General features: G+C 42.6%; 1 protein-coding gene and 1 pseudogene across 1 annotated transcript; one reads left to right on the forward strand and one right to left on the reverse strand.

Moving 5' to 3' along the window:
- The first annotated feature begins 3,233 nt into the window (after positions 1-3,233).
- On the forward strand, positions 3,234-18,055 carry LOC147428028 (uncharacterized; annotated as a pseudogene).
- Positions 18,056-18,272: 217 nt separating this feature from the next.
- Positions 18,273-18,943, reverse strand: LOC147428029 (uncharacterized). The gene has a single exon (XM_086497536.1). The coding sequence runs from the start codon at positions 18,908-18,910 to the stop codon at positions 18,494-18,496; it is 417 nt and encodes a 138-aa protein (XP_086353662.1). The 5' UTR covers positions 18,911-18,943; the 3' UTR covers positions 18,273-18,493.
- Between the last annotated feature and the right edge of the window lie 7,237 nt (positions 18,944-26,180).

Genomic DNA, 26,180 nt, shown 5'->3' on the forward strand with positions numbered 1-26,180 from the left:
GCCCAAAGAAGGGTTTGTTAATAGATGTATTTGGTGTGATAGTACAGACTATGTAAGAAGGGATTGTGATTATTTTAGTGATGCTTTGTCAAAAGATGTTTATTTTTTTAAGGATGGTAAAATCCACTTAAGAGAGACAGGTCTACCCTTGAGAACTAACTTTGGGAAGGGGGGAATGCAAACCTTAGTTGAAGATATGGAAACTAAGCATGCCACCTCTTCAGTTGAGGCAGCTTCTTATGGAGTAAAAATTGAGCATCTTAGTGATGAACAGGTGAGTGACCATCATGGTCAAATTTGGCCAAATGTCATGCAATTAGTCAAAAAGGGAAAGCTTATAAAAGAGATTCTACATGAAGCAGGTGATTGCATACGTCTAGAAACAGGATGGAATGATCCAGTGGACTCATTGTCAGTGCATGCCTACATTACAAAATGCCAACAAAATGAGGCAATTGTAGAAGAGAAGCGTAGACGTGAGAATGCTGATGAAGGACCATCAAAAAGAGCTTCTAAAAGTGGGGGAAGAAGCGACTCAATGCCTTCTCAAACAACCTCAGCACAAGGAGCGTCTCCACCTGAAGTACTCATGGAGGAGTCTACAACAGGAAAGAAGAAAGAGCCAAAAAAAGGTAAGACAAAAGGCCCAACTTATAAACTACAATCTGATATTGAGGCTGCTACAGATTTAAAGAAAGTCTTGGAGGAAAGAATCTTGAATAGCAAGATTGAGTTTACTTTGGGAGAAGTTCTTGGCATCGCAAAGCATGAATTCCACGACAAGATCATTGACATCATCAAGAGAAAGACGCAAACTCTTGCTGAGGTTGCTCGTCCACCACAGGTTGACGGAGAAACCTTGAAGACACAAGGGATCCAGTTGCAAAATAAGGAGGATGATGGAGCTATTATAGGATGCTACCAATCTAGTGGGAGAGTGAAGCAAGTACATTTCTCAAATGATGATGAATAAGTTGAAGCTATTCCTAGGAGCTACTATACACGAAGTCACTGGGCAAGGGCTACTACAGAAAATTTGGTCAAGGTAGGTGATCTTGAAGAGCCATTTGTTGCCTTGATTCACCACGGTTCAGAAATAAACATAATGTCAAAGAGTCTCTACAACAAGTGCAAATGGCCGATGGACATAGATCATGGATGGATGGTAAAACTGGCAAACAATTCATCCGGTGAATCGTATGCAGCATGTACAGGTGTGAAGGTGACAATAGGGGATGTAAAGATTGACCAAAACTTCTTTGTTCAGGATACATCTTGCCTTGTGCTACGTGGCAAGGTAAAGGAATGTTTCAATACATTGCAGGGCGAGCTGCGACAGGCCTGGCCGGCTCTACAAGCCAGTTGCCTACAACATTTTTGAAAGGAAGTATCACCTATGGATATGGATGTGAAGCTAAAAGCTCTCAGGCAAGATGTAAGTGAAGAATTTAATGTTGGGCAGAATTAGCCACATCAATGCAATTGGCCAACGACGACTATTTCAAGATGGAAAAATTTATGGCATGCCTACATCCTAAGGTAGGAGAAAAGGTGGATTTTGAAAGCCTCGAGAGCTACAACGGTGATGTAGAAATTGCGCTAGCAAAGAGCAGGAAGATCAAGTAGAATATCAAACAAGGTATGATGGGATACAAGCAACCACCGAGTTCTCAAGCCGAGGTTCGTGCAGAGGATCAAGCAAATCGTGGAGTGGCAACTATTCCTCAACACTGGGTACGTACTGTTCAAGATTTATCGGAACAAATGCAAGAGCTTCGTTTGAGTGTGATGGACAGAGGGCAGCAAAGAGCGGGCAAAGGAAGAGCTAGGCAGCTGCCTGGCCATTGTTATAATTGCAGCAAAGAAGGTCACTACGCACGGGATTACCGACATCCACCAAGGGAAAGAGGAGGTATGTATCCACTGTTCGGAAGAGAAAGAGGACAAGGGCAACTCAACGGGCAAAGAGAGAAGCAGTCTGACAATCGTATACCTCCTGATGCTCAAGGTAGTAATGAAGAAGCTCATCGTTTTAATATGATTGGAGTAGATGAACAGGTAGTAGTTGTTTTGGCCAACAAAAGATCACGTGAAGGAAGAGAGACGGAGACAGAGTGGGAGACTAGAGCTCACAAAGGCAAAGGGAAAATCGGCGAAGGTAGAGAGAAGGCAGAGACGAGCAAAAGAAGAAGGAGGCGTAAAATCAAGAAATCCCACTACCAACTTGGAAGGGATCATCCCGAATATGACTTGGTGAGTGATGTCAAGAACCAAAAGGCTAATATTACTTTTGGTCAGCTTCTTGCCTTAAATCCTAAATTGGGATGTTAGTGGTCTACTAGTGCTAGCACCGGGCTTCCACATGACAAAACAAGAGTGCATACTATGGGGAATCTAGTATTGAGGGTTGGGAGTCCAGTAGATGTGCTTCCACTTGTTGATGCTCTTATCGAAAAGAAGATGCAGGTACATGCATACATCGATGGAGGGGCCCAAGTGTGTGTCATGACCGAATCCGCCATGAAGGATGCAGGAGTTAAAACAGTGGTAAGATCTAATATGCAAATGAGGATGGCCAACCATACCAAGGCTAGGTGTCTGGGCATAGCACTGGATGTGAAGGTAAAGGTTATGGGTGTTGAATGCCTTATTGATTTTTTTGTTATAAAAGCTGGTGACAATGCTTACCCTATCATATTGGGTAGACCATGGCTTCTTGCAATGGGGGCCAGAGAAGGATTGGGGAAAAGGGGTACTTAATTTATTTGATTAAGTGAATGATAGACAGGTGATGCTTGATCTACGGATGAGGGAGAGTTTCTCGCATCCCATGGTGAAGGATGAGGGAGATGATTCTACAACAAGCTACGAATACAAAACGGAGTCAACCTATGACGAAGGCTACATAGATACAGAAGAGGGAAAGAGTGATGACGATCTCCTCCATGTTGATGCTGATCTCTTTGGGGTTACTATCGATAACTCTATTCCAAAAGAAGGTATGCAAGCTCAAGTTTCCCCTATTGATGCCCAAGAGGTAAGAGGTATGCTAGGAGAAGACTTAACAAAGTCATGAAAGGTACTCTATCATGGATGGCTTATCTGGGTACTTCCAGATAGGCATTGCACTTGAAGACCAGTTGAAAACCACTTTCATTTCTCCATGGGGCTGTTTTGCCTACCACAGAATGCCCTTCGGCTTGGTGAATGCTTATGCAACTTTTCAAGATTGTATGAATAAAGTGTTTGGTCCCTACCTTGGTAAGTTTATCAGAGTTTTCATGGATGACATAGGGTGTTACAGTTCCAGGTCTGATCATTTGTCCAAGTTAAAGCTATGCTTTCAGCGATTGGATGAAGCAGGTGGTTAATTGAATCCTAAAAAGTGTAAGTTAGCTCAACCTCGAGCTCACTTGCTAGGGAATGTGGTCTCACAGAATGGTATCAAAGCAGATCCCGACAAGGTAAAGGCTCTTGTGTTGATGGAGCCTCCCAAAAGTGCTACAGGTTTGGCATCATTTGTGCATTAATTGAAGTACCTCTCTTAATTCTTTTGGATGCTTTCACAGTATGTATACCCTCTTCAAAAAATGAGTCAACAGGTTCATGGCTTTCAATGGAATGAGGACACATAGGTAGCTTTTGACAGGGTTAAAGAAATCTTATGTCAATTGCCTATTGTTTGTCCTCCCAACCATGAGGACGATTTTTATGTTGCTATGACAGTGGGTACAATTGCAATTGGTGCAGTCCTACTACAAAATGTAGGGTGGTGTTACAAACCCGTCTACTTTGAGAGTCGGGTCATCAGTTCAGGAGAGATGTCTCACATAGAGGCTGAGCAATGGGTGATGAAACTATTGTTTGCTTGCAAGTTTTATGTGCTTACTTCTAACAATTTATTACCTGAAGTGGTGCTTCACCTACGACCAAGGAGGTGCATTATGAAGTGGGTGCTAGAGTTACAAGAGTTCGATTTTGAGTTTAAAATTGATCACACTTGCAAGTCACATCTCGCAGACATGCTTACTTCTAACAATTTATTACCTGAAGTGGTGCTTCACCTACGACCAAGGAGGCGCATTATGAAGTGAGTGTTAGAATTACAAGAGTTCGATTTTGAGTTTAAAACTGATCACACTTGAAGGTCAAATCTCGCAGACGCACTGGTAAATAAGGGTGTGGATTGTCTCATGTATCCTAGGGTGGTTTGAGAAGAGGCAAATGATGAACCGGATCCACAAGAAGCTTTTGTCATGTGGTTTGATGGTGCTTACGGGAGGGTTGTCCAAAAGGCCAGAGGCGGAGTCATTATACAGGATCCACAAGGTAACACTATTTTTGCAAAAGCTTATGATTTGGAGGATGTGCATACAAACAACGAGGCAGAGTACTTGGCTCTCCACTTGGGCCTTAAGCAGTGTATCGAGTTTGGGATATCCAGGCTCATAGTGAAGGGAGATGCTCTTTTGGTTATCAAACAACTCTTAGGGCAATTGCAGGTGAAGAGGGATTCTCTCAAGAATTGGTTTTTTTCTATTAAAAAGTTGTTGAAGTTTTTTGAAGTGGTGCAATTCAAGCATGTTAGGAGGGAGAAAAATCAAGAAGCTGACCAATTAGCCAATAGTGGCCGAGTACAGATACATGTAGCAGGTTTATATGTGATGCCGGCCAGCTATGCAGGTAGGGAAACGCTGAAAGATGATGATTTCTTGAGCATAGGTCAAGGTCCCGCAGGCATGTCCAAGCTACAAAGAAAAAGGATTACCCAAAAGGCTAGCAGGTTCACTTTGATAGGTGAAGACCTTATGGTATACGGCCATGATGGTGTAGTGAGGAGAATTCTCTACAAGGAGGAGATCTCATGGTTTTGACACAATGCCATGAAGAAAGCTGGCATCAAGGTAAGGATCATGTACTCCTTCACATTCTAAGAGCGCATTTTCGGTGGCCATCTCATGTACGGTGGATAGGGAGAATGGGGAGCACGCCCAAAGTGCCAACACGGAATGCCTCCTATAGCCCAGGGCACACACTGCACCCCAACCCACTTTGCGAGCACCTTCGACTCGCTCTTTTCACCAAACCACGCACGCACACGCACTCACATAGACACACACTAACTCACACAACCCGTGCACCTCAATGCAGTAGCTTTTACGCTCTCCCACACGCTCAAAATGCCACACGCACTCTCTCTCTCTATCTCTCTGCAACACTACGTCAAGGCGACACACACTTGTCGACACGTCCGCACGCACACACACGAGAGCAGAAGAGAAGGGGGAAAAGGGGGGACCAGATTGCGCAAGAGACTCAATGCAATGGGGTAAACTCTGCTTTACTAGCATCAATCACAAGTGCAGGATCAACGCTGCAACCAGCACGCATCAAAAAAGTACACTAGGGCGAGGCCCACTCCAGCCCGGCTTCAAGGACTCCATGGCTTGTACTCCTCGTGAGCTCCCTGTGGTTCCAAACGAGCGAACAACCCCAGACCAAAAAGACACGTCGAAGAAGTTCTCTCCCCTTCTTTTTCTTTCTCTCTTTTAAGCCTAAAGGGAAAACCCTCTTACCTGCCCTTCTTTCTTTCTCTCAGCTCCAAAGCCAAGGCCCACAAAAACTCGAACCCGCTGCCCTGTTTCCTCTCCCTCTTTTCCAAGGCAAAAGAAAAAGTTAAAACATGCTTTTTTGGGCAATGAAGCCCGGCGCTACTGCTCCTTGGGCTTTCCCTCTACCTTTCCTCTTTTTTTTAGCCTTTGAGTTTCCTTCCCTTTCTTTTTTTCCAACTCCAGCCAAACTTTGCTACTTTTATTTATTACAACAAAGGAGGCTCATGTGTTTGTTTTCCACTTGGTCGGTGCTTCGGTGTGCACAGATTCTCCAAATAAGATTTTTCGAGCATGCCGCATGGGAACTCCATCTTATTGATTCCGAATCCCATCTCTCCTCCATAGCTTGATGTCACCCTGGCCTCAGGTATCACATCCCAAAATGGGGAAAACCATCTGACCCCTTTCCGGCATCCGCTTGCCAACTTAGATTCGGCCCATCTCGATGCACACGAATTGGATCAGCAAGCCACAAGTCTTGACTAGCCCCCCACGTTACATGCAATTTTCCAAAATCTTGGTGAGCCCTAAAAACATGCCTGTCGATGCGCTTACCAACATGGCCTGGTGAGCACGTACCTGATCCCCGGCAAATATTCCTCAGGCCATAACTTGCCCGTTTGAGCTCCGAATGGCGAACCGAAAAGACCGGCATGCTCCACATCTTGAGCTTTACGCGCGTATTCGATGATACCAGTTTTTGCCACCTGTCTGTACCTGCCCTGCCCGTCGGAGATCTGCAAAGCCTTCTAACTACGGACTTGCATATCTTTCACACTGAAGCCCCGTTTCACGAGCCGTCTGGACGAGCTTCTAAAGCATCTTGAAACCCACATTTCGGGGCACATTCCACGCATCTCGAACACTTCGACGTGCCGTCCCAATTAGCCCACTTCGGAGACCCCATGGCCTAGAAAAACACTTTAAGCATGCATTTTCGCTGCCACTGTCCTGCCAAGGTCTCCCACACTGGCTTTAGCCCTCTACCATGCACTGCATAACACACTTTATAGCGCGGACCAACTTTGGTTGCACCATCATTGCTCACCCCCCTGTTGAACATTCATGTTCAACCAAAAGTAGCTTTATTGAACTTGAAACTTGCAACACTCTGCAAACACTCAAGCATGCTAGAAAACACACCATATGTACAAAAGTGTATGTCTGCTACTCTTGAATCCCTTCAAGTGGGTTGCCCAACCCCCCTGGTCACCAGTTGATGCACATCGGGCACCACTCCCCTATCAAAGTACAGCTTGAGCCGTACACCATTTACCCTGTGCCTGAGAAGCATACCATTGGCTCTCACCAGCTGATAGGTCCCATTCGGAAAGGCCTTTTGCACTTTGTACGGACGCGTCCACTTCTTTTTGAACTTCTTCTGGAAGGTGAAGTCCAAGTAGCTCTCATACTTCATTACTAGGTCCCCTTCTTCTATCTTTTTCTCTGGCAGACCCTCATTGACTTTGTCCATTCTCCTTTCCCGCTGCTTTACGTAGTAGTCTGCTACTGCCTCTCTATCCATGTGTAATGCCTCAAGGCCGACAATCCTATCTTGTAAGATATCTTGTGGAGTGGCATTGATGCGCCACATACCTTTTAAAGCACCTAACTGTGCATGCACTGGCAGCACTGCCTCCTTACCATAAACCAACTCAAATGGAGTAAAGTTGGTCGCCACTTTGTAGGACGTCCTATAGGCCCATAAACACTTTTCTAGATTGATCTCCCATTCTGTCTCATGGTTATATACATACTTCGTGAGCATTTTGATGATTTGTCCATTGGCACTCTCCACCAAACCATTGCATTGGGGATGATAAGGCGAGGAAAACCAATGCTGAATCTTCAGTTTTTCCACCAATGCCTGCATAAGCTTGCTTCTGAACCCTTGCCCTCTATCCGAAATGAGTACCCACGGCACTCCGAAACGGCAACAAATGTTATCAAAAACAAAGTGGGACACAACCTGTGCATTTACTTCCTTCACAGCTTTGGCCTCGACCCACCTGGTGAGGTAGTCGATGGCTACCACAACATATTTCTTACCACTTGTAGACTTAGGGAGTGGACCGATCGTATCCAAACCCCATTTTTCGAAAGCATTATGAGCAATGATTTCTCCCTGTGACTCCGCTGTCAAACGCCTCTCTCCTATAGTCTGAAATTCATGGCAGGTCTTGCACCAATAGTGCACATCCTTCACTATTGAAGGCCACCAAAACCCCGCTCTCAACACTCGAAACAGCACTTGACTTTTCCCCTGGTGCCCGCTCTCCTCATGACATTGCTCCAACACCAAGTTAATCTCTTCTTTATAGAGCACTCTTCTTAGCAGTCCATCTCTGTCGTAAGTCATTAGGTCTTCACCTATTAGTGTAAATTTGCGTGCTTTCTGAACTATCCTCCTCCTTTGCAATTTAGACAAACCTTGGGGACACTCCCCTGTATCCAAGAAATCTTCCACCTACTTCAATGAATCCCTACCTGTGTATGTGGCCGGGGCCACATACATACCTTCAACATGTACCTGCACCTTACTGCTTGCTAGCTGGTCTGCCTCTTGGTTGTGCTCTCTCTTCACATGCTTGAACTGAATTTCTCTAAATAACTTCAACAACTTCTTGATGGCAAAGAACCAATGTTTTAAGGAATCGCGTTTTACTTGACATTGGCCCAACAGTTGCTTGATGACCAATAATGCATCACCTTTGACCACCAACCTAGAAATGCCAAACTCGACGCATTGTTTCAAACCTAGATGGAGGGCGAGATATTCTGCTTCATTGTTGGTATGAACATCCTCCAAATCGTATGCTTTTGAGAGGATTACCTTGCCATGTGGATCATGTATCACCACACCTCCACCAGCTTTTTTTATCACCCTCCTATATGCACCATCAAACCACATGGTAAAGGCTCCAATCAGGTCGGGCTCCTCTTTGACTTCATCTCGTACTACTCTTGGATAAATTGGCAAATCCACTGCTTTGCTGATCAGAATGAGTGCCAAATGGGACCGACTTGTGTGGTCAATTTTGAACTCAAACTCGAATTCCTGCAACTCTATCACCCACTTCATGATCCGCTTTCCTGGCTTTAAGTGTAACACCACTTCAGGCAACAGATTGTTAACACTAGAATGGTAACCTAATAGGACATAAAAGTGTCCTTTCAGGGTTTTGGGAAAAAATTCCAAAACCATAGTAGATCCACTCATTTTGAAAAATCCTTTCATGAGCTTATAGTTCAATAACTACTACATATAGAAAAAATGAGAAACTTATAATTTTTCTCATTCCTTGGTCACTACAAGCCTCCAAAGTTGATGGACCAGTGCATTTTGCCCAAAACAGCAATTTCTTACGGTTGATTGCATATAAATAAGAGTGGAGATTTTTGTAGGACATGAGATAAAATGCTCGTTAACTTCAATGGGTTGGTGACCAAAACATATGGTTGCTTTTACCTCACAATTTTTTTTTTTGGGCAAAAAAATAGGTACAAAAAAGTTGCATTTTTGCCATTTTGCCGACCTATCATCAAAGTTTCTATAGTCATGCTCAATACAGATACTATATACATGTTTTCTTAGTTCCCTTTGGGCCTTTGGATTCAAAAGGAGCCATGGAGCATTTCAAAAGGATAATGGATCTCTTAAAATTGGAAACTTGGGGGCAATTATAAAGTGCTAAATACAGCAAACATGAAAAAACTGGGTTTAGCATTATGACCTCTAGAAACCCATAGAAACTACTCAATATCTAGCCAAGTTTGTAGTCTATGATTAGATATGGTTACTACCTACAAAATACACACAATTGGCCTAAGAAACTAGCAATATTGAGAAAGATATACTTGCTACTCTAAAATGTATCATATTCTTCAGCAATAAAAAAACTCAACCATCATCATATACTATGCTATATAGCATATTAGGTCCCCCATAACTCAAGGAAGATTAGTTTTATGTTATAGATTACACTTACACAATCAAAATTGAATTTGAATATCAAGAAAGCCACCAAAAAAATCATAAAAGTGCTAATTTTGGCCAAAAGACAGGATTATGCAATTCTTGTAAATTGGTCATAATTTTCAATTTTAACATTTATCTCTCCCTACAAGCATCAAAACATGTTGATAACTATGAAGGCCTAACCGCTAGCCATCTAAACCTCACAAACATGAAGTTTAGAGTGGTATAGTTGCCAAAATTTGAAAAAAGGCCAAAAATAGGACCCATTTTTCACACAATTTAGTTTCAAAAATGTTGTGCAAGAGTAAGGTTAATGGTGAGATCGATACTCCCAAAAAAATGCTAAGTTTTTTTCAGCTCATAAGGCAACTTTGTGGATATATAGCACCTAGAGATTAATTTTTATACTCTTCAAATAATTCAAGCAAAATGGTCACTTAACAGGACACAAAAGTGTCCAAGGACATAAAAGTGTCCTGTTACCATTCTAGTGTTAACCGTCAACACATAAAACTTATGCACAATGAGGTGCACTTTGAACTTTCTACAAGCAAAAACCAAAGCCATGATCCACTGCTCCTCTTCAGTGTAATTCAGCTCTCCAGGACTTATCACCGTGCTCTCGAAGTAGATAGGCTTATAGCTCCTTCCTACCTTCTGCAGTAATACCACCCCAATAGCCACGGTACCTACCATCATTGACACATAGAAATCATCCTCTTGGCTTGGAGGGCACACAGCTGGCAGCTGACACAAAATTTCTTTCACTCTCTCAAAATTTTCTTGAGAATCTTCATCCCATTCAAAACCATGCACCTATTGGGCCCTCTTTTGGAGAGGATACACATACTGTGACAACATCCAGAAAAAACGCGACAAGTACTTTAGTTTATGTACAAAGGATGCCAAGCCTTGCGCACTAGAGGGAGGCTCCATCAAGACTAGTTTCTTGACCTTCTCCGGATCTGCTTCAATTCCATTTTGTGACACTACATGACCTAGCAACTGTGCTCGAGGTTGTGCTAGCTTGCACTTCTTAGGGTTTAATTGACCTCCTTCTTCGTCAAGCCTTTGAAAACATAGCCGGAGATTCGAGAAATGATCCGCCCTTGAGCTATAGCACCCAATGTCATCCATGAAAACTCTAACGAACCTTCCCAAGTAGGGACCAAACACCCTATTCATCCAGTCTTGGAAGGTGGCGTAGGCATTCACTAAACCAAACTGTATCCTGCGATAGGCAAAGCATCCCCATGGAGAGATAAATGTCGTCTTCAGCTGGTCTTCAAGTGCAATCCCTATCTGAAAGTACCCTGAAAATCCATCCATAATTGAGTACCTCTCATGACCTGCCACCTGATTTAAGATTTCATCTTGGAACGGCAGCGGGTAGTGGTTTCTCTTGGTCGCCGCATTCAATGGCTTGTAATCGACACACACCCGCCATTTTCCATTCTTCTTGGGGGTGATAACCACTGGAGAAACCCACTCCGACTCCTTCACGGGGTATATGATACCTGCATCTAACAACTGGTTAATCTCCTGCCAAAGAGCCTCCTTCTGAATCTCCCCTAACCTCCTTAGCTTATGTGCCTTTGCTTTGCACCCTTCTTTAAGAATTATCTTGTGCTCTGCCCCCTTTGCTCCTCGTAAATCCTCGTACTTCATCGCAAATAAATTTGGAAAAGAGGCACACAACTCAACATATCCTTCTCTCTTTCTTGGTCAAATCTTCACTTAGCATAGGAGTTACCTCCTCCACACCTATGCCACCAACCTGTGGTTTCACCTCTCCTTTTACATGGGAGCCTTCAATAGTGACCCCAAACAAGTCCGCATCTATCTTTAGCATATCATCCTCACTTTCCTCTTCCTCAGTATCGGTGTAGCCCTCATCATAGCCTGACTCGGTCTCATACTCATAGCTTGTCGTATCACCTTCATCTTTCTCCACCCGAGGGTGAAAACGGCTCTCTTTGGTCTTCAAATCAAGAACCACCTGTCTCCCTCTTTCCTTGTCAGGCAAGGTGAACACCCTACTCCCCCAATCCTGCTTAGCCCCTATTGCAAGTAGCCATGGCCTACCCAAGATGATTGGATAATCATTGTCACCCGCCTTCATCACAAAGAAATCAATTAGGCACTCAATGACCATCACTTTCACTCTTACGTCTTGATCCACGCCCAAACACCCGGCTTTGGTACGGTTAGCCATCCTCATGCATACATTTGATTTAGCTACTGCTTTGACCCCTGTTTCCTTCATAGAAACCTATGTCATGACACAAACCTGTGCTCCACCATCTATATAGGCCTGAACCTGCATCCTCTTTTCAATGACTGCATCCACTAGAGGAAGGACATCCGTCGGGCTACCCACTCTCAATGCCATGTTTTCTATTGCATGCACATTCCCCTTAGCCTTTGGCAGCCTCATGCTGACACTTGTAGACCACTGTCTTCGTAGCTTGGGATTTAAAGCCAACAACTGACCAAAGGTTATGTTAGCCTTCTGATTTTGAACATCGCTTATCAAGTCATATTCCGGGTAGCCGCGCCCTAGCTAAAAGTCTGCTTGCTTGATTTTGCGACGCCTCCTCTTCTTGCTAGTTTTCGGCTGCTCCTTGCATTCATACACTTTTTCCTTACCTTTACGGGCCCTCGTCTCCCGCTCGGTTTCTGTCTCTCTTTCCCTCCTTGCTCTTTTGTTGGCCAAAACTTCAACATCCTGCTTATCCACTCCGATGATATTCACCCTAGGGACTTCACCACCATCCTGAGGAGCTGGCTGCACCTGATTCTCGACTACCTGCTCCCTTGGGCCATTGAGCTGTGCTTGGCCTCTACCTCTGCCAAACAGTGGATAAATACCACCCCTTTCTCTTAGCGGATGAGGGCAATCCAGTGCGTAGTGTCCTTCTTCACCGCAATTGTAACACCGGCTAGGCAGTGGCCTTGCCCTGCCCCTTGCTCCTTTGGGTTGACCTCTATCCATCACGCTTAGCCGCAATTCTTGCATTTGCTCAGAAAAATCATGCACGGTTCGCACCCAATTTTGTGGCATAACGGCTACACCTCGATTTGCCTGGTTTTCATCATGAACAACATCCCTCTTACCACCCTGAGGTTGGACCACCGCTGCATAACCCGACACGCCTTGTTCAATCTTCTTTTTTATTTTCCTGCTTTTTGCCTTTGCGATGGCCACTGCACCATTATAGTTTTCTGGGCTCTCAAAATCCACTTTCTCCCTCACTTTAGGATGCAAGCATGCCATGAATTTATCCAGTTTGAAGTAGTCGCCATTGGTCAATTGCATGGCATCCGCTAACTCTGCCCAGCACACTTCAAAACGATCCAAAAACAAACTGAACTCTTCACTTACATCTTGCTTGAGCGCCTTCAGTTTGGCATCCATCTCCACTGGGGACGCCTCTTTGTGGACATCATGTAGGAAACGCGCTCGCAGAGCCGGCCAAGCATGCCTCGGCTCACCTTCTAAAGCTTCATATCATATCTTTTCCTTCCCGCGCATCACCAAAGGAAATGTTTGCATCTTGCTGTCCTCCTTCAGCATGCGCAACAACATCATATACAACTCAAAGTCTGCAACCTACTCATCAGGATTTTCTTCACCTGTAAAAATTGGCCCATAGCTTCGAGACGCCATGTCGACCAACACCAAAAACTGCTTCTCTTCAATTAAGTGGGAGCAATCAGTGTGCTCCTCCATGGGGGCACCAAAAGATGGAAGTAGGGGGAATGGGGAGCACGCCTAGCGCGCCAACACGGAATGCCTCCTATAGCCTAGGGCACACACTGCACCCCAATCCACTTTGCGAGCACCTTCGACTCGCTCTTTTCACCAAACCACGCACACACACGCGCTCACATAGACACACACTAACTCACACAACCCGTGCACCTCAATGCAGTACCTTTTACGCTCTCCCACACGCTCAAAACGCCACACGCACTCTCTCTCTATCTCTCTGCAACACTGCGTCGAGGCGACACACTTGTCGACACGTCCGCACGCACACACATGAGAGCGGAAGAGAAGGGGGAAAAGGGGGGACGAGATTGCGCAAGAGACTCAATGCAATGGGGTAAACTCTGCTTTACTAGCATCAATCACAAGTGCAAGATCAATGCCGCAACCGGCGCGCATCAAAAAAGTACACTAGGGCAGGACCCACTTGAGCCCGGCTTGAAAGACTCCATGGCTTGTACTCCTTGTGAGCTCCCTGTGGTTCCAAACGAGCGAACAACCCCAAACCAAAAAGACGCGTCGAAGAAGTTCTCTCCCTTTCTTTTTCTTTCTCTCTTTTAAGCCTGAAGGGAAAACCCTCTTCTTCTAAAAAAAAAACCTACCCTTCTCTCAGCTCCAAAGCCAAGGGCCACAAAAACTCGAACCCGCTGCCCTTTTTCCTCTCCCTCTTTTCTAAGGCAAAAGAAAAAGTTAAAACATGCTTTTTTGGGCAATGAAGCCCGGCGCTACTGCTACTTGAGCTTTCCCTCTTACCTTTCCTCTTTTTTTTTTCCTCTTTTTTTTTTTAGCCTTTGAGTTTCCTTCCCTTCCTTTTTTCCCAACTCCAGCCAAACTTTGCTACTTTTATTTATTACAACCAAGGAGGCTCATGTGTTTGTTTTCCACATGGTCGGTGCTTTGGTGTGCACGGATTTTCCAAATAAGATTTTTTGAGCATGCCGCATGGGAACTCCATCTTATTGATTCCGAATCCCATCTCTCCTCCATCGCTTGATGTCATCCTGGTCTCAGGTATCACATCCCAAAACGGGGAAAACCATCTGACCCCTTCCCGCCATTCGCTTGCCAACTTAGATTCGGCCCATCTCGATACACACGAATTCGATCAGCAAGCCGCAAGTCTTGACTGGCCCCCCACGTTACATGCAATTTTCCAAAATCTTGGCGAGCCCTAAAAACATGCCTGTCGACGCGCTTACCAACATGGCCCTGAGCACGTACCTGACCCCCGACAAATATTCCTCAAGCCATAACTTGCCCGTTTAAGCTCCGAATGGCAAACCGAAAAGACCGGCATGCTCCACATCTTGAGCTTTACACGCGTATCCGATGATACCAGTTTTTGCCACCTGTCTGTACCTGCCCTGCCCGTCGAAGATCTGCAAAGCCTTCTAACTACGGACTGGCATATCTTTCACACCAAAGCCCCGTTTGACGAGCCGTCTGGACGAGCTTCTAGAGCATCTTGAACCCCACATTTTGGGGCACATTCCACGCATCTCAAACATTTTGACGTGCCGTCCCAACTAGCCCACTTCGGAGACCCCCTGGCCTGAAAAAACACTTTAACACTAGAATGGTTACAGGACACTTTTATGTCCTTGGACACTTTTGTGTCTTGTTAAGTGACCATTTTGCTTGAATTATTTGAAGAGTATGAAAATGAATTTCTAGGTGCTATATATCCACAAAGTTGCCTTATGAGCTGAAAAAAACTTAGCATTTTTTTTGGAGTATCGATCTCACCATTAACCTTACTCTTGCACAACATTTTTGAACCTAAACTGTGTGAAAAAACGGGTCCTGTTTTTGGCTTTTTTCAATTTTTTGGCAACTATACCACTCTAAACTTCATGTTTGTGAGGTTTAGATGGCTAGAGGTTAGGCCTTCATAGTTCTCAACATGTTTGGATGCTTGTAGGGAGAGCTAAGTGTTAAAATTGAAAGTTATGACCAACTTACAAGAATTGCATAACCCTGATTTTTTGGCCAAAATTAACACTTTTATTATTTTTTTGGTGGCTTTCTCGATATCCAAATTCAATTTTGATTGTGTAAGTGTAATGTATAACATAAAGTTAATCTTCCTTGAGTTTTGGGGGACCTAATATGCTATATAGCATAGTATATGATGATGGTTGAGTTTTCGATTAGTGAAGAATACGATACATTTTAGAGTAGCAAGTATAACTTTCTCAATATTTCTAGTTACTTAGGCCAATTGTGTGTATTTTGTAGGTAGTAACCATATCTAATCATATACTACAAACTTGGCTAGATATTAAGTAGTTTCTATGGGTTTCTAGAGGTCATAATGCTAAACCCAATTTTTTCATGTTTGCTGTATTTAGCACTTTATCATTGCCCCCAAGATTGGAATTCTAAGAGATCCATTATTCTTTTGACATGCTCCATGGCTCCTTTTGAATCCAAAGGCCCAAAGGGAACCAAGAAAACATGTATATAGTATCTGTATTGAGTGTGACTATAGACACTTTGATGATAGGTCCGCAGAATGGGAAAAATGCAACTTTTTTGTATCTACTTTTTTGCCGAAAAAAAAATTAGTGAGGTGAAAGCAACCATATGTTTTGGTCACCAACCCATTGAAGTTAACGGGGCATTTTATCTCATGTCCTACAAAAATCCCCACTCTTATTTAGATGCAATCAACTCTAAGAAATTGTTGTTTTGGGCAAAATGCACTGGTCCATCAACTTTGGAGGCTTGTAGTGACCAAGTGATGAGAAAAATTACAAGTTTCTCATTTTTTCCATATGTAGTAGTTATTGAACTATAAGCTCATGAAAGGATTTTTCAAAATGAGTGGATCTACTATGGTTTTGGAAATTTTTTCCAAAATGCTGAAAGGACACTTTTATGTCCTGTTAGGTTACCATTCTAGTGTTAAGCATGCATTTTCATTGCCATTGTCCTACCAAGGTCTCCCACACTGGCTTTAGCCCTCTACCATGCACCTATTAGCACCCTTTGCACTGCATAACACACTTTATTGCGCGGACCAACTTTGGCTGCACCAACGTGATGTTCATTACTGGTGTAAGACGTGTCATGAATGTCAAGTTATGGGTGAGTGGCGTTTAGTAGCGGAGTCACAAGGGGCTATTTTGGCCCAAAATGCATTCGAAAAGTGGGGATTTGACACTATTGGCCCGCTTCCCAAGTCTACAAGTGGAAAAAAATACATTTTGGTAGCCATCGACTACCTCACTATATGGGTAGAAGCTAAAACGGTGAAGGAGGTAAATGCTCTTTCAGTTGCTTAGTTTGTATTTGATTCTGTCTGTTGTCGGTTTGAAGTGCCATGGGTTTTGATATCAGATAGAGGACAGAAAATCCGCAACAAGCTAGTACGTGCTTTGGTAGAGAAGATGGAAATTCAACACAGATTCTCATCTCCCTATCACCCACAGTGTAACGGTTTGGTTGAAAGTGCAAATGGTCAGATCATTAAAATGCTCACCAAGTATATTTATAAAGAGGTGGAAGATTGGGAGGGGGATCTTGATAAATTCTTATGGGCCTACCGAACTTCTTATAAAGTGGCCACAATTTCACTCCCTTATACGAATTGGTGTTTGGCAAAGAAGCAGTCTTACCTGTACACATCCAACTAGGGGCATTAAAAAGTTTATGGTGAGCTAATGTGAATCAAAGAGATGTTTTGTAGGACAGGATCACACAATTGGAGACTTTGAAGATGGATCGAGAGACTGCAACAGATTTCTATGTGCAACAAAGAGAGAAACGTGTGGCGATGTTCAATCAAAGATTGCCAAAAAAAGAGCTACAAGAAGGGGATTTGGTTATGAAGTACGAGAGCTACCTTGATTCCTTGTAGGGGATTTGGTTATGAAGTTCGAGAGCTACCTTGATTTCACGTTCTAGAAAAAGTTCAAGAAGAAGTGGATTGGGCCCTACAAAATTTCCATAGCTTTCCCTAATGGTACTTATCAGTTAGAGCGGTCCAATGGTAAGCTCCTTCGACATAGGGTAAATGGAGTTCGTTGCAAGCTCTATTTCGACAGAGCTCTCATGCCAGATGTTCATTAGGTTCTTGTTGAAGGGGTCAGGCATCCCAATTAAGGGTGCAATCCAAGATAGCAAAAATACATGACTAAAACTTTGTACATATGACTTTATTTCATCTTTGCATAGTGTTAGTAGGTTTACAGTTTTGAATAATAAGAGCTTTCATTGGTTGAACATAAATCTTCAACCAGTGGGTTGGGAAATGATGTTGCAACAAAGTTATGTCGGTCTAGTAGAATGGTTCTTGCATTGGTATGGAGTCATGTAGATACAGATTGAGGCGGTGAAGTCAATATCAGATGTCGGTAGCGGAAAGCTTGATCATGATGTGTATGCCAAACATGGTAATTAGCGGGTAAAAGATTGGTTTTTAATCTCTAATGATCGGTATGCTCGCAGATGCATAAAACATGCTATCCGGTTGCTCTATGATTCAATCATTTGGTTACGAGGTTTTTTGGAGATCCAGTTCACGTTGAATCTAGGACGAGGCCATCTACCGTGGTTACATTGAGGGTTGAAGCACCCAATGCTTGTAGCGGCAATATCTCAGAGTATCAAAGACATGGTTTGGTTCTCGAAGGCCAATTGTTATCTTCTAGTGGCTGTAAAAGTCGGGTCGTCTTCAAGCAGAGATAATCTCTTCATAGCTTTTGCAGGTGTTCGGCGTCTGGTGGGAGTGACCACTAAGTCACAAGGGTGGCGCCACCAGATGGTGGGCTAGAGCAGGGAAAGTTGATGAAGGGACAACCATGCAATTTGAGGCCACCCAATGGCGCATGGTTTGAAGCAACCAATGAGTTGAAGTCCATCCTGTGTACAGGTGGAAGTCATGCAGGGGAGAAGTCGTCCACAGCACGTGAGAAGAGAAGGAAATTCGCGCCAGATGGGGGGGTTGCCAAGTGCGTGGGCAGAGGCAGAAGAATCTGCCATGCAAGGGAGTGAGAACTGAGGACATGGGAGGATTGAGTCGAGCCGGAAGAGCGGCCAGAAGCCATCAACGAGGGGGGCGAGAGGAGGCCTGAGTGGAGCCATCCCCTTTGCAGCTAGTAAGTAGTGCTACAGTAAAGGTGTTGATCAGGGGGCTGAAGAGCCGCCAGAATCCATCAACAGAAAGCAGAAAGAGAGAGGAGGAAGGAGCTGCAGCAAGGGCTGCCCGTGCGGCTGCTGAAAGGCAAGCAGCTTTGGAGCAGAGAAGGCAGCAGAAGGCCTTGGCTTAGGGGTCTGAACCAGAAAAGGGGTCTCCTTGTCGAGCTGCCCTACAGGCTGATCAAGAAAGAGAACGCCAAGGGCAAGAGGAGGCAGGACGATTGGAACTTGAGATAGCAGAGGGAGGGCCATCAATTGCAAGGGGATTCCTGGAGGATTGAAAACTGACTGCGAGAAATCACGGGCTAAGGTGGCCAATTTTTTTGGAAGAAGGAGCGATCGGGTGTGTTGAAGGAAGGCCATACGTGGAGGGGTCGACCTTAATCGTATCTGTATATGTCGCATTAAAGACTATCCTAACTCTAATCAAAAGCTCATTATTTTGCCCACTCCATCTATTGTGTCTTGGCGTCTTCCTTTGTGCTCAAAGCTCGGGGCTTGTGTGTGGACCCTTGGAGTTTGTGTATAGCAAGAGAGAGAGAGAGAGAGAGAGAGAGAGAGAGAGAGAGAGAGCGACAAATAGCATGTGTGAGTGCAAGAGAGACCAAGAGATGGTAGAAAATGATTGCCGTTATGTTGTATTGCTCAAGGTGTGTGCTATGTGTTCAGCTATTGGCGAGTTTGTGTTGTTAAGGTGCATATAGCTAGGCGGGTGTAGTCGTGAATTGTGCAAATTACGAGCTTACTAGTAAAGCCATACAGAAAATACAGTGTGTGTGAGTCTATCCGAGTGGCTTGGGGTGCTGAATATCTGCTGGACTGTAGAGAGGCATCTAGTTTGTGTACTGTGTGTGTTTCCATTTCCCCCATCCCACCGTTGCCCGGGCTCGAAGAGACCTAAGCTAGGAAAAAAACACGAGCGTTTTGTGTAGTTGTCCTTTAACTTCCTTTAGGTTCACCTAGAGTTCAAAACTCTTTTTTAGAAACCGCATAGCTCAAGATTGTCGTCTTTTGTTGTGTAGAGGTAGAAAAACAAACATCATAAAAAGACTATTTTTGAGAAAATTGCAGAAAAAGTGCTCATTTCAAGCCTAAAGTTAATAATCGCGATTATTAACTTTCTGCTCTAAATTGGTCAAGGTTCATACCATTGACTCATTGCATGTGTACAAACAACTTTTGTAAAGGCTCAAGAGATTTAGATCACTAAACTGGTAAAAAACTAGGTAAAAACTAAAGTTTGTACTGACTTTTTGAATCTTGAGTTTAAATTGGGAGAAAATTTATTCAAACTTGTTGAAATTTGATTCATAGGCTTCTGTTAATGTGATAGACATGTGTACATGCTCAGTTGACCAAAAATTTATAAAAAATTGTCAAATATAAATGATCGCGATTATTTATATATGCCCACGTTTTCAATTTTTTTGACCAAGTCAGTATACCACTAGTCTTACCATGTTGTGATAAGCCCACAAACCAAATTTGGTAAGATTTGGATCACTCGATTGAAATTTGTGACTAAAAGTGTAAAGTTAGTCTAAGACAAATAACTGATGACCATTTGACCAAAAATTGTCCAAACTTGATAAAAATTGGCAAGTGACCTTAACTTAAGGTGCTTAACATATTTGTGTCAAAGTTGGGACAAAAACTTGCAAAAATATAGTTGGAGTAAATAATCACGATTATTTACATCTGCTTTAAAAATTGATGATCTTGCAAAGTTGAGTAGACCACAAGGTCAAGCACATCAAGTAGACCTCACAAATCCATTTTGGTGAAATTTGAATCCCAAAAGTGAGACTTAAGCCAGATTCTCAAAATCAAAGTCTGGGGACACCAAACAGTTGATAAACTTGATCAAATTTTGTCTAAACTTGTTGAAACTTGTCCAGGGACTCTAACAAGTTTTATACTTGCCAAACCAATCAAAAAAGTGTAAAAAACTAACAAAAGTAAATAATCGCAATTATTTACTTCTGCTATCCAGAGACATCAACTTTGACTTTTAAACTTATACAATGATAGACCAACATAATATAAAGCTAGAGGGCAATTTTAGGTTCAATCGGATCAAAATTGATACATGTACACTTAGTTTTTAGGTTGTAGATCAAACCTTTGATTTTTGCTAAAGTCAAATTTTGACTCTGATAGCTTGATTTGAAGTGATACACAGAGACCAATCACGAAAATAACAAAAACTCTATTGTCTTTATAGAAGAATAACTAAGTTCATCAAATTTGTACAGGAATCAGGTTGTAGACAAGGAATCCCTAGCTTGACAGAAAGTTGCAATTGAATCAAGTGGAAATTGACGACAAGTCAATCCAAAGTTGAGTACTCTATCCAGGGCTTCATAAGTCTATATGAACCTTAGATCTGGTCGTGTACTAGGGAATTAGGGCATACTCGGAGAAACCTCTAGTAGAGTATTCACCAAAGAAAGCGTGAATCGACGCAATTTCTTGCACACAATTCTTGAAGAAGTCTCAGACACTTTTTCAGATTCAACATCCGAAATGTCTTCTTACTCGACTCACTCAAAAACCGGAACGAGAGTGCGCTATAAGCATATGCTATCTTTTTACAAGACTAACCGTCATGGAGCCCAGGTTTACTTGGACCCCAACGAGGAGTACGCTATTCGCATTGATGACCATGCTATTAAGTTCGAAGAAGAGGTTAGGGCAAACAAACAAGGAAAAATGTACATGGATCGCAACAGAACTTAGTATTTACAAGTCAAAAACCCTAACGTGATAGACAAATGGGGATGATAAGTAAACACCATAATCTTAGATATGTCAGCAAAAGAAGGACCACCAACTTTAGAATTCGAGAGATAAGATCAAGTAGACTTGAAGCCTTTGAAACGTCTTAGTACATATAATCATAGGATCGGAGTCTATTGTTGGGAAGATAGAAACATAAAAGATCTTTTGTGGACTTCTCATGCCAAACCAAGACAATTATGGTCATGAAGATCATCTATATCTTCAAGATCAAAGATAAGGGATCAGCGGACCTACCAACCTATCGGTTAAGGATTGTTATAACAACAACTTTGTTATGATGACTTCTGAGGAGGTAGAACAAACCAAATGCCAAGGGTATTCCATACGAGATTGGATATTGGGGCAAGGACTAGAAAAAATCCCAAGAGATGAACACCGTGAGAGATCATCTGAGAGTAATGTGAAGAAACCAGAAACCACCTCATCACGTAGAAAACCGGGTGACACTAAGGCCAGTCCAAGGCTACATGAGTCACTATTTCCAACAGACTGGTTTGAAGGACTCGGAACAGGACCAACTCCCAGAAGACCTAGAGTTGAACCAAATAGACGCGTTAGATCAGCTGATTTTCAGAAATGGGTTAGAAAATACAGTGGATCAGGCAATCCATACGACCACTTAGCAAGCTTTAAGCAAGTGCTAAGAGCAGAGCGTATATTCAATTTCATACTCAATTCGACGGGTTTGGAATGACATTAAAAGGAAAAAGCATTGACATGGTTCCAAACCATTCCACCTAGGTCAATCATGGACTTGAACACATTAGCTCAAGGATTTGTAGCTGCTTGTTCCAAAACAAGGATCAAACATAATATGGTAGCTTAAATATATAGCTTTAAGAAGAAACATGGTGAGTTTGTTAGGGATTGTGCAACTCAAATGAAACAATACATTGCCAGATGTCCAAAGATGGAGATACCTGCAGAAGAATGACTTGTATCTTTGTTTCTGGAGGGATTTCTAAACAAATAACTTCATGCTATACTCATAGTAAAAATCATACAACCCTAGAAGTGTGTGTGTCAGATGCTATTGACTTAGGAAACAATTGCGAGATTTTCAATAAAGAAGATGTCCCTAAGAATAACCAAAGCAACAAGACATCATCCACAAAACCAGCACAAGTGGGAACGGCTGCTGCGGCACCACTCTCAGCCATAGAAGATATGCTAAAAAGGATGAACGACATGATGAACAACATGCAAAAAGCACATATGAGGGGACCATGACATGGGATACCTCCACAGGGACAACCAATTAGGCCACAAAAATGGTGTGCAATCGAGGGTAAATAGACCAACCATGAGACCCATCAATTCTACTTCAGACCAAAGTATGATGGGAATGTTCAGTACGTGCCATAGGGACAACCCATGTGCAGACATCAACCTAATATGGCCCAAGATCAAAGACCACCAATGGGTATGGAAAGACCTCAAACTGTGTTGGGACAACAACCTCCGTATCCAGGACATAATGCAGTTTTGGTAGATTACATGCACTCTGAAGGAGTCATATATGAACAAGCATTAGTGCCTGTTACACCCTATGTAGAGCCTAGTCCATCTACAATAATGGTAGAAGGAGATTGGTATAATGCATATCCACCACCAATGGAGGAAACAATGACTTATGCTCAACCAGAGCTAGCACCGATGTATTATGTAGCTAATCAAGGTGTTAGACCTCCCATGGGAAGACCCATGATGAAGCCTAGAACAGGAAACTGTCATAATTGTGGTGCTGATGACCATTGGAAAAATGAATGCCCAAAGCTTGACAAAAACCTCAAACCAATTGAAGCCTATTGCATACAATGTTGCAAAAAGGGAGGACACTTTCTGGAAGATTGTCCTAAAAATCCTTTGAACAAGGGAAAAACCGTAGTAAATGTAGTCCAAGTGATGCCTAGTAGCTCATTAGCAGAGAGTGAACCGATTGTTCCAATCAAGGAAATCACTAGAGCCTAGGCAAAGAAAAAGAAACACAACTCCTCTGATGATTCAAAGAACAAGAGTTTCTTCTCAAAGAATTAAAAGGAGTTTCCATTTCCTTTTTCAAATTTTCCAAATTCTTTGAGATTAACCCTGTTATCCCCACCTTTTCTAGGGTTTTCTGTAAATCATTCCACAAGTATGGTCTGAGTTTTAATAGTTCTCCCAAAGAGATTCGATCAGTTCCTATGAACAAAGTTGGAGAATATTATGAAGGGGAAGAAGGAAACACCACCCTCCCAGTGAAATATAATGACATTGAAACCATGGCAATACTGGATACTGGAGCTGGCATAGCCATAGCCACAAAAGCAGTATGGGAATCCTGGGGACAACCAACCATTAGACAAACTCGAATGAAATTGCAGTTGGCTGACGGACACATTGAGAGACCATTAGGGCTGCTTGAAAAAGTGATAGTCAATTCTGTGGAATTGAATATCAACACACTTTTGCCAAAGTAGATTTTGGGAAAAAACTCAACTATGAAATCATATTGGGAAGACCTTTCATGTGACAGGTACAGCTTATCCAAGATTTGGGAAATAACTATATGTACTTGAAGCAAGTGGGATCTATAACAAGAGTCAATCTAAAAGATCACACTTATAGAGATGTCTTGAAAACACCCATCCAAGAGTTTGATTCGGTCTCTTCGGCTGAAACTAAACTCCCATCCCGGTTAAACAAAGACACTCCTATTTGGATGTGTGGAGCTTCAGAAAACGGAAGCTTAAGAGGAGAAGAATTTATCTTAGAAAGGGACTGCATAGACGAAGCCTACGTACCTGAACCCTTTCCAGGTCATTTGTTTGAGCCATTCAAGTGGACTCAAATTTAGCAACAATGGATGTATGTGTGAATACGTCTATTCCTACTCAATTTTGCAATGAGGATGGCTACAACATAATTTCCATCCAAATGATTTCAATCCTCAACCTTGAAAATGAAGATGAGGAACCCAAGGACTCAATGAAAGCTCAACAAGTCTTTTCAGACCTCTATTACGATGCAACTGATGAGTTAGATGAACACTCAGCTACCTCAAAAGATTCGAGGTCAGAAAAAGAGTATACGAGAGCAAAGTTAATCTTAAAAGGAGGGGAGAATTTTTTTTTGACTTTCCAAACCAGAAATCGAGAAGACAGAAATGGTATAGATGAAAGAGAGACACCGGAATTGTGAAAACACAACCTATGCCATTAGTCCCCAGTAAAACACAATTCCTGGTAGATGCTAATGATTGTGTCAAGGACAAAATAACTGGCATATATCCTTCAAACAAAAACTCAGAAACGTCTCAGACATCGAGAAAAACAAGGAAGGGTACTCAAGAAAAATCACAGGAAAAGATACCACTCATGACCAGAGTCGAGCGACAAAAGAAATATCAAGAGTTGAAAAAAGCTTTAAAGGAGATATACACAACCAAAATGGAAACCATGGAAGAGGATGGTAAGGATGTAATTTATGTTCCATCCCATTACAAAAAATATACTCTCCAAGATCGGAAAATCATAGTTGAGCAACCTGTTAGGGAACTATGAAAACAAGGCGAATCTTACGAAGGGCCTGAAAACGGTAAAAGGATAGACTTGGCTGAGCGAGGAGAAGATCCTAGACTTGCTTACATTGCAAATGACCTAACAGAAGAAGAAAAAAATATTTTACTAAGATTGTTAAAGGAATATCGGGATATCTTCGCTTGGTCTTACAAAGATCTCAAGGGTTTTGATCTAGAAATCTATCAACATACCATACCCACGAGAGATGATGCGAAACCAAGTAGACAGAGACCATACACGTATAACAAAACATTTGCCAGGAAGATAAAAGAAGAGATTGTAAAACTAAAGGAAGCCAAATTCATTTACGAAATTGAACACACCGATTGGGTGTCTCCAATTGTGGTAGTACCCAAAAAGAATGGAAAATTATGAGTGTGTGTTAATCTCAAAAAGGTGAATGCAGCTACCATTAGAGACAACTTTCCTCTTCCAATAATTGAGCATGTTTTAGACTGAGTAGCAGGAAAATAAGCTTACAGCTTCTTAGATGGATTTTCAGGATACAATCAACTTTTGGTTGACCCGAAAGATCAACATAAAACTACTTTTGCAACAGAATGGGGTATATTTGCCTATCGGGGTATGCTGTTTGGATTAACTAATGCTCCAGCCACGTTTCAAAGGTTGATGAGCCATGCTTTCAAAGAATATCTTAGGAAGCTTTTAGAAGTATATATGGATAATCTATGCGTACATTCATCAATCCGGGCTGATCATTTTGAACACCTCAAAAAAGGATTCGAAAAATGTAGACTTTATAGGATTTTCTTAAAAGGCTGAAAAGTGCATATTCATGGGAAGACAAGGAAAATTTCTTGGACATATATAGTGTCTAAAAATGGCATAGCCACTGATATTGAGAAGATTTATGTCATTGCCGATTTGCCTACATCAACAACAGTAAAGGGGGTACAAGCCTTCATGGGGCATTGTGGATATTACCGAAGGTTCATCCACATGTACGCTATAATTACAAAACCCATGTATAGCTTGATTACGCACTTTGAATGGACCGGGGCATGTGAAGAATCCTTCATGAAGCTTAAGAAAGCTCTCACCTTAGCTCCAATATTGAAAGCACCAGATTGGGATAAGGTATTCCACGTACATGTAGATGCTTCAAAATCTGATATCGATTGTATACTAGCTCAACCAAGAGATGGGAAAATTGACTTTCCTTTTTCTTATGCTAGCCGACAATTGAACATGGCAGAAAATAATTACACCACCACCGAAAGAGAAGGACTAGGAATGATCTATGCCGTTAAAAAGTATAGACATTACCTATTAGCCAACAAGTTTGTATTCTT

Source organism: Adiantum capillus-veneris, chromosome 23 (assembly GCF_014529385.1).
Source record: "Adiantum capillus-veneris isolate H3 chromosome 23, ASM1452938v2, whole genome shotgun sequence".
Taxonomy (NCBI): Eukaryota; Viridiplantae; Streptophyta; class Polypodiopsida; order Polypodiales; family Pteridaceae; genus Adiantum; species Adiantum capillus-veneris.

Coding starts and splice junctions, on each gene's coding strand:
- LOC147428029 (XM_086497536.1), bottom strand. CDS start 18,910: ATGCGACATATACAGATACGATTAAGGTCGACCCCTCCACGTATGGCC.